This window comes from Chelonoidis abingdonii, chromosome 8, assembly GCF_003597395.2.
Source record: "Chelonoidis abingdonii isolate Lonesome George chromosome 8, CheloAbing_2.0, whole genome shotgun sequence".
Classification (NCBI taxonomy): domain Eukaryota; kingdom Metazoa; phylum Chordata; order Testudines; family Testudinidae; genus Chelonoidis; species Chelonoidis abingdonii.
In genome coordinates, this window is record NC_133776.1 from 59,504,760 (window position 1) to 59,519,719 (window position 14,960).

The 14,960-nt window shown below is 46.8% G+C and overlaps 1 protein-coding gene across 2 annotated transcripts in view; it reads right to left on the reverse strand.

Moving 5' to 3' along the window:
• F8 (coagulation factor VIII) overlaps positions 1-14,960 on the reverse strand; it is a 67,441-nt gene that overhangs the window by 32,129 nt on the left and 20,352 nt on the right. For both annotated transcript variants that reach the window (XM_032772322.2, XM_032772321.2), the window contains exons 8-13: positions 13,907-14,174; positions 12,211-12,385; positions 10,878-10,971; positions 7,659-7,870; positions 3,985-4,135; positions 3,422-3,631 (exon numbers count right to left, since the gene is read on the reverse strand). In XM_032772322.2, coding sequence (XP_032628213.1) covers positions 3,422-3,631; positions 3,985-4,135; positions 7,659-7,870; positions 10,878-10,971; positions 12,211-12,385; positions 13,907-14,174 — 1,110 coding nt within the window. The remainder of the gene's footprint in view (positions 1-3,421; positions 3,632-3,984; positions 4,136-7,658; positions 7,871-10,877; positions 10,972-12,210; positions 12,386-13,906; positions 14,175-14,960) is intronic.

The following is a 14,960-nucleotide window of genomic DNA, read 5'->3' on the forward strand; positions in this document are numbered from 1 at the left end:
GTTCTGAGCTTTTAAAAGGCTGCAAGAATGTTGGGTGCTATTTAAAATTTAAATCTGCGTATATATGTAAGCAGAGTCAGGATGAGCTCTACCCTGACATCTGGTGGAAAGAATTTCAGAGAGTGTATTTGCATAGGCACGCCTACCCCATCCCAGACTGCCGAGCAGTGGGACTGCTTTGTGACAGAAATGACTCAACCCTCAGTATGGGTGGTACTTGCTAGACAAGGGACATGGGTTCCAAAACCAGTAAATTGAGAGAGCTGGCGGACAGGTTATTTGTGTCTGGTGGTGTAGTCTCCTTGCGGAGCCAGAAGCACCAGTTTCCACCGCGCCCTCCTCTCTCTAACTGTGGAATGTCAGAATTGATTTTTCCCTTAAGAATCTGTATACGGTTACTGAGCTTGAACTCACTTTGGGCAATGCGTCACTAGCACTGGGGCTCCCCTACTAGAGCTGAAATCCTAAGAGCTGAAATTACTGAGCTTGAGAGCACTGAGTACTGTGCTAACTAGTGGAGAGCCTGAAGCTTATACTGTGGAACAAGCAGCTGGCGGAGTGGACGTGCTGGAGCGGATCATGGGACAGGCTGCGTGGAGCGGACTATGGCCTGGCAGAGCGCGAGTAAGCTGTGGGACGGGTGGAAGCGCCCACAGAGCGAGCGGAGCCAAGCAGTTTGCGGGGACAACTGGAGCAGCTCACGGACGCTGGTGAGGCAGAGCAGCTGGTGGACGCGGAGCAGTTTTTGGGGGCCCGGGCTGGAGGGCAGAGTGGAGTGCGCTGGTAAGCGAAGCAGTTCCGCGAGAAGGCAGAAGCAGAACCCACGAGGAGGCAGGGGCAGTTGGCCCGGACCATGTAAGGTGCCCTTCTACCCCGGCTGGGTGGAGACCTCTGCAGATAGACTCTTTGAACTTTGGGGCTGCCTGACAAGCAGGACAGAGACTTTTGGATTGTGGGACTTTTGGGACTGTGGATGATTTGGGGGGTTGCTGGACTCAACGAGTCCAGGGGAAAAGGCATGCTCCAATTTCCTGGGGTGGGTCTTTGCGCGTGGTTTGGTCTAGGAACTCTCGTTGAGGTGTTTTCCCAATTTAGTGCTTGTTGTTTATCTCATGTAATTAAACTTTTTCTGCTACACCAAGACTCTGTGCTTGCGAGAGGGGAAACATTGCCTCTTTGAGGCACTCAGGGGTGTGTAAGATTTTCCCAGGTCACTGGGTGGGGGCTCGAGCTGGTTTGGCATTGTGTTATTGAAACAGAACCCCTGGATACTGAACCCGGCCCTTGTTGCTGCCAAATTCAGAGGGGCAGAAGGGTTGCACATATGCTGTGCTGGACTGATCTCACTGCAGTGTCATGCAATGGCATAATGCGTACTGGTAAAAATGTGGAGCTAAATCTACCCAGGCTCTGCCCACAACTACAGAAAAGCTGAAATTCTGCTAAAACTATCAGCAGTGAAACAGTTAATGATGCAGGCCTTGCAAAACCAAGCGGAAACCACAGCTGACTTAAAACAATTCAAGGCCTTCTCTATACATTAAAAGAAACAAAACAAAAAAAAGGCACAAGCCTAATTTTAAAAAGAATAATTTGCAGATTACTTTGACAAGAAACAAATAACAAATTACTGAATAGAAACAGCACTCCCAGGTGGTGGAACCTTGTTTACTATGTCTCAGTCCAGATGTATTTTTAAAACTATTTTTAATACAGTACATTTGATGGGGGTGAAAGGTGCCAGATTGACAACCCTGGGGATTGAAAGCCTGTATTTATTATAGACAAGATACAGCATATGCAGACACAGCATATGCTTGTTCCACACTGTCCTTGTCGATGTATCCCAGAGAGGCACCCCTAGAAGGGAAAGGTGTGTTCATTCTTACCGGCTCATTTAGGCCCTGATCTTGCCAGATCCAGGCGGGCAGATTCTTACACTCTTGCATAGTCCCAGGGAAGTCAATCAGGATGTGCACAGACAGAGCTCCTCCCTCGCGGAACAAGGCCTGAGTCATTTGCCTCTGTTTTCAGATGGCCACCAAGGAGGCCAGTGCTGATGGTAGCTTTTTATTACCACTAGCAATGGGACTTGAGCCTTCTAGGCACTTCACATAAGACATTAGATCACCATTAGATGGTAACAGCATTTACTTTGTCAAATCAGTCCCCTTGAGGCAGAAGGCTCTGCATCCCATCACCCATCCCACATGGGATTCTGTAGGAGTGGAACACTCCAGTTTTGCAACTCAAGAGTAGTGATGTCAAGTTAAAGGTGCTTGTTGCATTCCATAAGGGGGGAATCCGAGTGGCCAGAACTGTGGTTGTGGCTTTTCTAAAGTCTTTTGGGAATGACCAATCAGCTTCTGCCCCGGCACCTGAATAAAGTACTCTGGGAATTACTCTCAAAGTTCCTTGCTCAAAAACAAAAAAAAGATTTAGAAGTTTAACTATTTTTTAAATGTAGAGTTTTTATAGGGGTAATGTCACAATAACATTACATCTCTCAGCATTCTTCACATCATTCGTTAGTGGCCAAAACAGGCACAAAATGTAACTGTGTCTGTTGTATTTCTCAGCTCTGCTCTGTTGTTTCTCTGGAACTCAAGAAAGATTTCAGAGACTGAAAATGAAGTCCTTCTCTGAAGCTATAATCTTCAGGGTTTGACTGTGATTTTTCTTCATCTATACACTGGGCACCAGGTCATGGTCAGCATCACGCCAGCAAGGCTGATTCTTCACAACTGTGTTCAAACATGTTAAACTTCTGTAAGAGTTTGTTCTGATGACAGGAGTACTTGTGGCACATTCAAGACTAACAAATTTATTTGAGTATAAGCTTTCATGGTCTACAGCCCACTTCATCGGATGGACAGAATGGAACATATGGTAAGAAGAGGTTTTTTCTCCTGCTGATAATAGCTCATCTTAATTAATTAGCCTCTTAGAGTTGATATGGCAACTTCCACCTTTTCATGTTCTCTGTATGTATATATATCTTCTTACTATATGTTCCATTCTATGCATCCAATGAAGTGGGCTGTAGCCCAAGAAAGCTTATGCTCAAATAAATTTGTTAGTCTTGAAGGTGCCGCAAGTACGCCTGTTCTTTTTGCGGATACAGACTAACATGGCTGCTACTCTGAAACCTGATGTAACTTCTAATGTAACTTCATAGCTAGCTGGGGAGGGGAGGGAGAAGGGCAGAACCAGATGCAACTGGAATTTACTTGCTCATGCAGTTTCAGTTGAGTTCTGATTAATCTCTCTCTTTCGCTTACTAAAGTGGTTATTTTTCTAGCTGATCCCTATAGTTCATGCACGTAAAATGCTCCTGATGGAATATGCTGACCTGTCTCTGTTAACATATACTGCACAGCAGCTGGGCATAGTAATTTATAAAACAATTAAAATTATTAACCTGGCTTTTCCATGCTCATGAAGACGGTTTCTCCAGAAAGTGGAAAGAGGGTGAGCGTGTCCTTAAAGACCATGTTGTGTTTGAAGGTGTTTCCAGAGAAGAAAACAGACAGGAAGTCTGTCTGGGCACCGACACTTAAGACATACCAGTACACCACTTGATGCAGGCAAAGTTTCAGGTGCAGGTTGTCAAAGACGTAGCCATTAATACCTGGAAGAGGCATCGGGTGTGAGAAGTTTTATCAGTGTTTTGGTCTCACATGGCAGCTAACCTTTTATATTTTAGCTAGGTGTGACAATACAGTTAAGACTTCAGTTCATTCCCTGACAACAAGCAGGTGTTGATCACATTCCCGCTCCAGAAGGAGCCCAGATCAGGACAGTCATGACCAGTTTACAATCAAGAAAGAACCCAAGACCAAGTCATTCACTGCTAGCTAATATCAGCTAACAATGATCTACCATAACTGTGCTGAGCCAATAAGTAAGATAGGTCCTTATGTATGGATAATCCTGGTTTTTCCTTCAGTCCTCCACTTACAGCTCCCACCCTGGGATACTCACTGTGGATAACATTTGAGGCATAGAAATCAGGATCCTGGGGGTTCACAGTAGCTGCATCTGTGCAGAACCTCTGTATATTTTCTGCCAGGTACCAGCTATGGTTTTCATCAAAGACCGAAAACAGCACAAACCTCGTCTCATCCGACATCATCTGGGAATCACAGAGGAAGGGGGTTATTCATAATCTGGGATGGCTCTGGCCTGGGTGTAAACTGACACTCAGAGGTCACAGTGTGCCTGCCAACAGATCACCCAAGACTGGGCAGGACGTTGGTACTGCAGCCAGGCCCACCAGGTGGCAGCCTTAGCTGCTGTGCCCAGCAATGCATATAATCCCTGCCTGACCAACAGCCTGATTGCTAAAGGTCTATGGGCCCCTGACTGGATGGATAGGAGCACTCTCCCTGGGTGCCTGGACTATAGAAAGGCCCCAACAGGAAGAGGAAGCTGTCTGAGCAACAGACCATTGTCTGCTGGTTGCTGCCTCTCCCAACCCTGCCTCACCTGACCTCACCTCCCCAACCCACTGACCCAGCCCCTGGGCTTCGATCTTTTGCCTATTGACCCCCAGAGAGCTCTGACCATTGTCCTGACTGCCTCTGATGCAGACTGACCTGCTGCTACCCCATCACCATGCACACATTTGACTCGTGCTCTGGCCTGCTCCCACCCTGCCACTTCAGCCAGGGGGCATGACAGTGCTCTCAGCCAGCTAGTGGAGTCCTGTGGCTGCACGTCCTTTGTGGGCATGTATCCGGCATATGACTGCTGCTAAACTCCAACCTAGAGCCTCACGGTATGTAGGTAGCAGCTATATTAGGTGAGTTCAGAGATGGTCAGGGGTGAAAGTAACTTAAAAGAACTTACCGGTACTCCGGAGTCCTTAGGAGGGGGCAGGGCATCTACCAGAAGAGGCAGGGCCTTTAAATACCCTGGTGCTTTAAATCAGAATTTAAAGGGCCCAGGGCTGGGGCTGTGGTAGCAGCAGCTGGGAGCCCTAGACCCTTTAAATTGCCCCCAGGGCTACCAGCTGCAGAGGCGGCTAGGAGCCTGAGGGGTGATTTAAATGGCCCGTGGCTCCAGCTGCTACTACCGCAGGGGACCCCTGGGCACTTTAAATCACCATCAGAGGGGCCCCTGGCCTCTGGCAGAGCTTTAAAGGGCCTGGAGCTCTGCTGCAGAGGCGGCAGCTGGGAGACCCTGGCCCTTTAAATCACCGCCAGAGCCCCGCTGGTGCTACCCTAGGGCTCCAGCAGCAGAGCTCAGGTGGTGATTTAAAGGGCCCCAGAGGGTAGCAGCAGCGGGAGCCCTGAGCTCTTTAAATGGCCATCCAAGCCGTGCTGCCGGAGCCCCAGAGTAGCAGCGGCAGCCGGGGGCTCAGATGGTGATTTAAAGAGCCTGAGGGTCCAGTAGCCACTACCGACCCGGGTCCTTTAAATCGTCCCAGTAGCCTGTTGGAGCCCTGGGGTAGCTGCGGTGGGGCTCTGGTGGCTATTTAAAGGATCCGAGGCTGCGGCAACTGCTACTGCCCCAGCCCTTGAAATAGGAACCAGAGCCCTGCCGCCGCTGGGGCCCTGGGGTGGTGGCAATGGGGCTCTGGTGGCAATTTAAAGGGCCAGGGGCTCGGCCCCCGCTATCACCCCGAGCCCTTTAAATCATCCCCAGAGCCCTTTAAATTGCTGCCAAGGGAAGCCAATCCGCCCCCACATAGCGCACAGAATCTTGCCGGTACGCCATACTGGGGCGTACTGGCTTACTTTCACCTCTGGAGATGGTAGATTCTAGAGTGAGCTGCAGCAGCCAGGCTGAGCACGAAGCTGCTCTATGTTCATATTAAAACCAGGATTGGGAGAAGCTTTTTGCAAAAAGCACAACTCATGCCTCAATCCAAAGAGAAACACTGGAAATGTGCCATAAAAGCTTGTTCTTGCAAGTCTCCTTGCCCAGGAGTGCGCTCTGGAGGAGCAGACACGTGTTAGATGCTCATCCAAAGCAAACATCTGAAACTTTGGGGCCAAATTCTACCTTCACTTGACACCAACACAACCCTGGCAGTAGCCAAAAGCCCAGTCACTGACTATACATATTCGGGATTTAAGAAAACATCAATAGATTTTGTTGTCAGAGCTCATTAATTTTAACTCCCAGTGTCTTAAGAGGACATTGAAGGGGTCAGCACTCTGTAGGATTGGGCTCTTGCTCAGGGCCACAAAGACAGGACTAGAACAAAAACAAATAGTCTGTCTCATGAACAGGGTATGTGATACTCTGGGGAGACGGGACCAGTCCCACCTGTGCAATAAGGGATTTGCTGCTTCCCCTCCTGAAGGGGTAGGACTAAGGGGCCAGGTGACAGTGGACCTCATCAAAGGGCTGAAAGAGCTCAGTCTGGGATGTGCAGCCATGAGCCAGGGTTTGCAAAAAAAGCCAGGTTCTCCAGGGGCACCAGCCTGGGGCTGAGTGCCTTGTGTTGGAACAGGGAAGACACCAAGGTAACCTAGAAAGGGGCTGGGACCAGGATACAAATGGTGGGCTAAAAAGACACCTATTGGGGGCAGGAGAACCTTTTTGTTTGTTGGGGCTTTTAGCTGGATTGTTGTTACCACGGAAGGGGTCATGTTCATTGTGATGTGGCTGGAGGGCCAAGCCACATCTCCAGCATTGACCTGTGTTGGAGAGCTGAGGTGATCCACCTCAGGGAAGGAAACTGAGGTAGGGAGTGCTGGCAGTGCCATGCTTGGGCAAAAAGGAGTGCTATGGGGTGGTCATGCCTTATGACACACTCCCTTGCTCTTAATGTTGCTGCTACACTACTATGCAACTGGTGCCATGGATATGTTAGTGACCTGTGCACTTATGAGGCTGTTTCTTCTCAGGCAGTGCAGTCTAGTGAATAGAGCACTAGACAGCGATTTAGGAGATCTGGGTTCTATTCCCAGCTCTGCCACTGGCCTGCTGGGTGACCTTGGGAAAGTCACTTCCCATCCCCATACCTCAGTTTCCTCATCTGTGCAATGGAGATAATGATCCTGACTCCTTTGTAAAGTGCTTTGAGATCTATGGATGAAAAGAGCCCTAGCTCTTAATTATTATTATTATTCCAGAATCACTGAGATCCTTCAGTGGCAGGAGAGCATAGGTGTGAGTTACAATATGAATTATTTCATATAACCGAGCTGCTGTGTTTCTATAACATCAGCTCTGATCTCAAATATAAAGGCATCCCTTAGTAATGTAAATTACCCATCATATGGATATATGACCAAGCACTTGACAGCAGAACCAGCTGTCCAGAGCAGGTAACCGTATGTCTGCACTAAAATCAAGGGAACAGACACAGGTTTTGTCAGTTCTGATTAATATTGGTGTCATGGAAAGTAAAGACTAAATTCTGCAGCCGTTTAGCCAAGCAAACCTCCCACATGAGCCAATTAGAGATCTGCCTATGTAAGGGCTTTGGGATCTGTCCCTAAGGATGAAAAATTAGCAAGCAATGATGCATTATCACAATGGGAAAATTCAAATGTTGGGAAGCTGTGGTGCAGTGTCACTATGTCGCACCACAATGGCTTTGTCCTGCAGCTCCACCAGGAAAGGAATGGGACTCCAGCACACTTTGGCCACACCTCCATCTCTGCCATGGCAGGTGGTTACTCTGAAAGGAAAGAGCTCACCTGATTCCCTCTCTGATCCATCGATTCTTTAGAGCAGATCAAGAGAGGGCCGATTAGCCCCGAGGCCGTGTCTCGGACTGGGTTGATGGAGCTGTAGTAGAAACGGGTCAGGCAGCGAGGATCTGAGCCAGCCGGCCCATCCTCAGTCGTCAATTTCCAGCTGTACTTGAATGACTGGCCAGGGTCAATAGGTATATCCTTCACATCTTTATCTGGTAACACACAACCCCCAAGAGCAATTCATTAGGCTTGGGCATTCGATGGAGGGGGTAATCCTACTTATAAAATGGGCTGGAGGAAGGAGGGGATTGAATGGGACAAGTAGGAATCAAGATCATACAAGCATCCTGAGAAGCAGCAGAAGGTCCAGAACAAGCATCTAGGTCCAGAAACAACAGTGCTTAGATTTCAGGATTGAGGCTTCTTTTGTGGGGACTGCTGGCCCAATCAGAGCTCCTGAAATCTCATGAGAAAGCCTGATCCCACAACATTTCCAGCTTAAGGACATGAGCCAACAAAGCATTCCTCTGCAGGAAGGGCACTGGGCTTTAAACAGGTGCTTAAAGTTCAGCACACGCTTAGGTGCTTTCCTGAATCAGGACCACATCTGCAAACGCAAGAGGCCTGTACAGTATGGAGGGAAGGTTTGAAGACTTCTCTGGAGGTGCTAGTACTTACCTGAGCCAAACAGAGACAGGGATGGAAGGGAAAGTTTGTATCTTAATTTTGAAACCACTTATGAATATCATGGGCTGAGTTTGATCTGAACTCAAATTTATCTGGGTTGTGTCGTGCTGAGTGAGGATTATAGGTGAAATGGCAAGGGAATAGATAGGGTGAAGAGTGATGCAGAGAAGGGCAGAATGACAAACAAATACAGAATAACTGTGAGAAAAGAAGGTTGGTTAGAAGAAAGGAAACACTAACATCAAATAAATACAGTGATGATACCTGCTCAGCACAATTGCTTATGCCCGATATGCTTCTGAAGGGGGCTCATCCAACCCTAATGCCGAGCCCAAGTTGCTAGAAAAACTTGGATTTAATTGATTACCCTTAAATTATGGTACAATAATCAATAGGCAGAGATCCCACAAGGATGGAGGAGTGTTCTGCCCAGTTTATAACTGGAGAAATGGAGTCTCCAAGCATGGACGTGACTTGCTCACAGTCATGCAGTGAGTCAGCGGCTGAGCCAGGAACAGAACCTCGCTGTCCTGGAGGAAAGCACTATCTTAAATTAAATCATAGCGGGGCAAAAAAAGTGGGGGTTGCAAATCTGAGCTAGTTTTATGAAACCTGAAACCACTGTTTCCTCTCCTTTTCTTGGAGGTTCCCATGCCAGCTAGAAGCAGCAGCAGAGGAGCTTGTTCATGCACTGTGATTGTTGTCCTAGATAGTTTTAATCCTTAAGAAAGAAAGAGGAGGGAGACAGAAGCTGCATGATGCCCACCCAGGAATCAGGATGGTTCCTAAGTAACAATGTCTCCCAAAGATTTCCACCAGGTGGCAGCCCAGCAGTGGTTGGAAGGCCAGATGGTAACCTAGCAACTGCACACGGGAAAACAAGAAGCACTACCAGGAGGAGAAGTTGAACCAGAGGGAAACCTCAAACTAAAGCAGAGCAGGAGAGCGCTTATGTGCCCAGCTCACCCACCCTGGCAGCATCAGAATGGAGGATTCCTGCCCAGGGAGTATTTCACTAATGCCACAAAGGGCCCAATTCTGCCACCCTCACACTAGTTTTACACCAGTGTTACTCTGCTGACTTCCATGCAAATACTCCTGATTTACACTGATATAAATGAGGTAAGATTCCAGTCCACTGAGCAGCACCTGACTGCGAAGCAGTCCTGTTGATTTTGGTACTGGTCACTGGGAACTTGGTATAACTGGGTGGTTGTATTAAGTAAAATGGCAGGAGGAGGATTAGTGATTATCATTGTCCCAAATCAGGTGGTCCAGCAGCTAGGGCACTAGCCAAGGGCTTGGGAGACCTGGGTTAAATTTTGCCACAGATTTCCTGTGTGCCTGGGGCAAGTTGCTCAGTTTCCCATGAGTACAATGGGGATAATAGCAGGGCCCTGCCTCACACAGCTGTGTGCGGCTAAGTATATTAAAAACTGTGAAATGCTCTGAGATCTACTGCTGAAAAGAGCTAGGTATTGATTATATAATAAAAATATTGCATTATCCTACAGCAATGGCTCAAAACGCTGCAGCTGACAGCCATGTCAATACCATACTACACCACTGCTAATAAAGCAGTGTTTTATGTTAAGGAATTTTGTCATAAATGCCAATTGATCATTCAAAACACTTTTAGAACCATGAAAGTTTATTTAGTTGACTTTGCTTTAAGCTACCATTTAAAACCCATGTTTTTGGAAGGGCCGGTCAGTGTGAAATGCCCAGGGAATGAGGAGAAAGTGAAATATACAAGACATATGCTAATCACTGTGCATGGGATAGAAAGGAATTTCCCCAGTATATGTGTACAGCATCGCTCACTGGAAGGTGCATTATGGCAGTGGGTATTTCCTTCCTACAAAGCATTGCTGGCCACAGCCAGAGGAGGATACTGACTTGGATGATCTGATATGCTAAAGAAATCCTATGTAAAAACAAGAATGTCTGAGGCTCAGTGATTCCTCCATTACTGATGAAGAGCAGCAGAGGGATCGGTTCCTGTTGTCTGAAAGCATCATGAGGGAACATGCAACCACAGAGTGACCCTTATTGCAGAACCTCTGCAGGGGCAAGGAAACCACAAGAGGGTCCCTTTGTACAGCCTCCTTTGAATTCTGCTGTTGTGGGGTGGGATTGGCCTCTCAGTGGAAGCAGCAGGAGATCTGGACTCCAGAACATGCAGATCTTCTCAGATCTTTGGGGCCCTAGAGAGGCCAGAGCTATCTGCATGAGGGAGGCCTCCACACTGCCTCCTGGACCCTGTGGCTGACCCTTAGTTCCCTGATCAACAGGACCTCTCCTGTCAGCCCCTGTCCCCAAAACCACCCTCAAAGAGAAGGTTCCACAGCGCAGAGGGGTCTCTTCTCAAGAGTTAATACAGTCTCAGGGGACATCAGTACCCAAGTACTTTGAATAGTTAAAACAGCCCATTTACTGTGGGCTTCACCAGATTCTCCTGTTCTGAGGTATGTGATCTTTGCCAACAGCTCTGCTAAATTCCAGTGACTTTCCTTCCTCAGCCAATCTCACCTTCAGAAGACTTCACTGGGTGATAGGAACTTATGCTGGTGAGCCCATGAGGGTAGATGTTGTAAGGCCGACTTGCTAAATTCTTGAACACAATCTGAAATGACAACAAACAACAATAACACTTAGCCCTCAATAGCCCTGTGTCTTCAAAACTTTCCTTATGGTAATTCATCTTCAGCAGTGCCTCCATGTTGTCTGGATTGGTCTTTGGCACACTTTGCCTTGCTATTGCAGGGGGCCTTGGGCACTGGTGCACCTCAGTCCCTCCTGTTCTCTGTCTGTGGCACATAACAGTCTAGTCTCCTGTGGGCTGTGATACTTTAGTCTCATTTCAGTTGTTGGGTTTAGTGTGGGGGTGCTGGTTGCCTGTGATGGCTGAAGGTCAGACTAGATGATCCAGTGGGTTTCTTCTGGTCTTAAGCTCTATGACCCTGACTTTCTTTGAGGTCCCAGTTTCAGTCAGTCCATGGAAGAGCATGGAAATGGCAGAATTATTAGAGGGTAGGGAAATATTATTTAGACTCATTTTACAGATGGGAAAAGTGAGGCCCACAGTGGCTGAGACTGATTTTTTAAAACATGGGTGCCCATAATTGGACAGTGAATCCATAAGAGGCTTGAGTAAGCGGCCTGATTCACAGAGATGTTGTGCTCTCATCTGCCTCAAATGCAATCGTGGGTGTGTGGCGTTTCTGAACTCCTGCCCAATCAAATAAATATGGAGATATGTGCCACTCCAGTTTGAAGTTTTTGCCTGTGTTCCTTGCTGTCAGCTACACAACAAATCAAACAGACTAGAACTAGAATCTGCTGAATCATAACCTGTTCTCACCAGAAGCCCACTCTACCTCTTGGTAATGATAAACAAGTCAAGCAGCCAGTTAATTAAAGAGTACAGTGAGATAGGCTGTGTGTATAAAGCAGCTTTCCCCAGGTACTGTACATCCTAAATTATCCATGCAATCAACACACAGTTGGAGAAGACTCAAGGAAGAAAGTGGACAGACCTGTCTCAGAAGAATATGTTGGAAGGCACGTACCATGTATGGGTTAGTATGATTACTAAGCACAGCTGATTGCATTAAAGGCAAGTCAAGAGCGTGGGCCAAATCCATCCCACGTGAATTTCCACTGATGTCAATGAGGCTTTTACCTCTAGATTTCAATAGCAACTGAAAGAAGGTCCTCCCCTCTGGTGGACACTAGCTACTACAAGGGACTCAGTAATGAATTTGTGTCAGACCATAGGCATGAATAGGGGACCAGGAAGAAGAACAGTAATGAATCTTCAGAGATTACCTTTCCCAGAAAGCCATCTCTTTCTTTCTCTTACCAAAAATTGGTCCCCAACTTCTCCTTTAAGGACAGGTCCCAGAATTCCTGTGTCACGTTGATCTGATACCTTGCGCTTCTTAAAGGTCCCATCCTCATATTCCACAAACATCACCTTCTTATACTTTGAACCAATTCGCTGAGGGCCAGCTTCCAGAAACTGACTTGTGTAACTTCTATAGGGGAGAGAGGAAAAGGAGAAACGAGTGAGCCCAGGCGGAGGGCACAGGAGCTGTTTTTTTTACTATTATCACCATCATTATTATTAATAATAATTGTATAATAATAAATTTGTTATTGTAGTAGTGTGCACTGGCCCCAGTGTGATCAGGCACATTGTGCTAGGCACTGTACAGAAACAGAATGAAAAGGAAGTCCCTGCCCTGAAAAACAATGCAACAAAATACAACTTTTCCACAACCCTAAGATTGGATTCAAATGCAGGCTATCATTTCTATAAGAGAGGAAGCCTACACCAGATGCAGTTGTAGGACATTGTTGACCAATATACATTGAGCTAATTAATACATATATATATATATGTGATATATATATATCACATTATCAATATGCATTATTCACACCACATGTATTAATATGCATTAAGCACACAATATCAATATAACATTATATTGTGTATTTATATTTCTAGCAGTTATATGGCCTAAATTACCCAAGCAAGCCTGCGTGAGTAGAGAGAGTGAGATGACTGGTGACAACTGTCACTACCAGGCAGTGCTGAGTAAGACACTGCTATGATAGAATTCTCAGATTACTGGTACCCAGAAGGAAGTGGAGCATCGTTAGGGGCTAATCTTGTCTTGTATCTGGTAGATCCATCCTCTCAGGACAATACAATCACATCTCTCAGCTGCAAAAATATAGGGCCAAAGGGATCCCTGGTGTATCTCCATTGAAACCAGCAGAGCGGTAGCACAGGAAAAAGTGGCCCACCATGGCACCCTCACAGGTTAAGAGGGCAAGGTGGGCTGGGTATTTCAGCACCAACTATAGAACCCTCTGTTCAGAGGACTAGTACCACACCGCTCCCTCCAGAACTCTACCTGTGCTACTGGTAAGTGGCTTGTGGAAAGTTAGTGGCTACCGGCACAGTAGATCAAACAATTCCCTTTCTCCCAGGAGCTGACTGTCATTTCCACAACCTTCCCAGCCTCTGGCAAGGGACCAAACAGAGCCTCATGCTCCGGTACTGCGTGTGCTGCCTTGGGCTATATTAGATTGGTCACCCAGCCTTTATTCTGGGGTAGTCTTTTTTGCCATGCTGATGGTATTGTCTAATCTAATACACCCTCAGATAGGATTCCTAACGACAACGGTTCCCTTTAGATCAGGTTCCATGGGCAGAAAGTAAACCACGTTATGGCTTTGCTGGCTTATATGGCTCAGCCTACCATTTGCCAGCAGCAAGTAACATGGCTTAAATATAAGGGCCAAACTCAGCTCTCACTCCCCTGAGGTTGTACAGGTATACCTGAGAGAAGAACTTAGCCCACTCTCTTCTTGTCCTGAGCCTAACTCCTCAATGCAATGAGGAAGAAGTAAGCTGCTAATGGAAAGGGTCTGGTTGAGGCTTCATGGTGATTTGAGGAAAAGAAAGAAAAGTCAGAGGGGGAAAATGGAACAGCTGGCCAAGCCTGTACTCACCCCATTCCCTGGCCATGCTAACATGCTCTCACCTGTCCAGATAAGTGGGCGTTATTGGGGCATAGTCCCAATCCACCTCCTCAGCTGCAATGTAATGAGTCCAGGTCATAGGCTCCTGCTTGGCGAAAGCGCGTGCGCCAATCGAGGGGGAAGAGTCACTCTCATCAAACATAATCACAGTGTTGTCCAGATCATAGTTGTCATCATAATAGTCTTCATATGGTGCATCTGTGGCCAACCTCATCTTCTTCTTGGGCTCTTCCAGGCAGACTTTAACACTGATGTATGCTTCCATGCCAGCTGAATTCAAATGGGCCAGGCAGAAAGATCAAGGTCTGTCTGTCTCACTCACAGCTCTGGATATTGTTTCACTGGTATTCCCAGTTTACCTGCCTCTACCTCAGATGGACATACAGCTATCTAGCCATATTGTATCTGTCTTGGTAAGTAGGTTGAGGTGGAGAGACAGATGAGGAGAGTGATTAGAAGAGGAATTAGGTTAGTAGAGGAGGGCAGGGATTTATATGTATGTAGACATAGGTGACTTAAGACAAATATACAGACAACAGATTCCAGTGCAGCCAGATGGGAGCAGCATTACAGCCATTACCTCTGCAAAGACAGAATTAATTATACCAATGATCGTTTAAGGAGCTCTATAACACAAACTCTACATTGAGGCCTGGGTTAGCTTCCAATTAATTGCTGCAGCCTTCTGGAGAAATTTGTGTTGTTCTTTTTGCTTCTTGAAATAACACAGGAAAAAACAAATCTGGGAAAGATTCTGGACCAAATTCAGAGATGATGCTAAATAATTCCAAGTGGGCTCAGTAATTCTCCCTCCTCTTACACTTGTATTATACTGGTATAATACCACTGGCATTCATGGACTTACTCCTGATTTATCCAGTGTAAGAGAGAGGAGACTGCTTTAATTTACAGCCTGTTAGACTTCCTAAGATGTGCTTATTTCCTGACTCACACATCCACTCATCAATCTGTAACCAACAGCAGAAGTTCTGAGTTTCCCCCAGGCCAAAAGGAGTCCAAGATGGCAAATATCACAAGTTTAATGGCTGGAAGAGA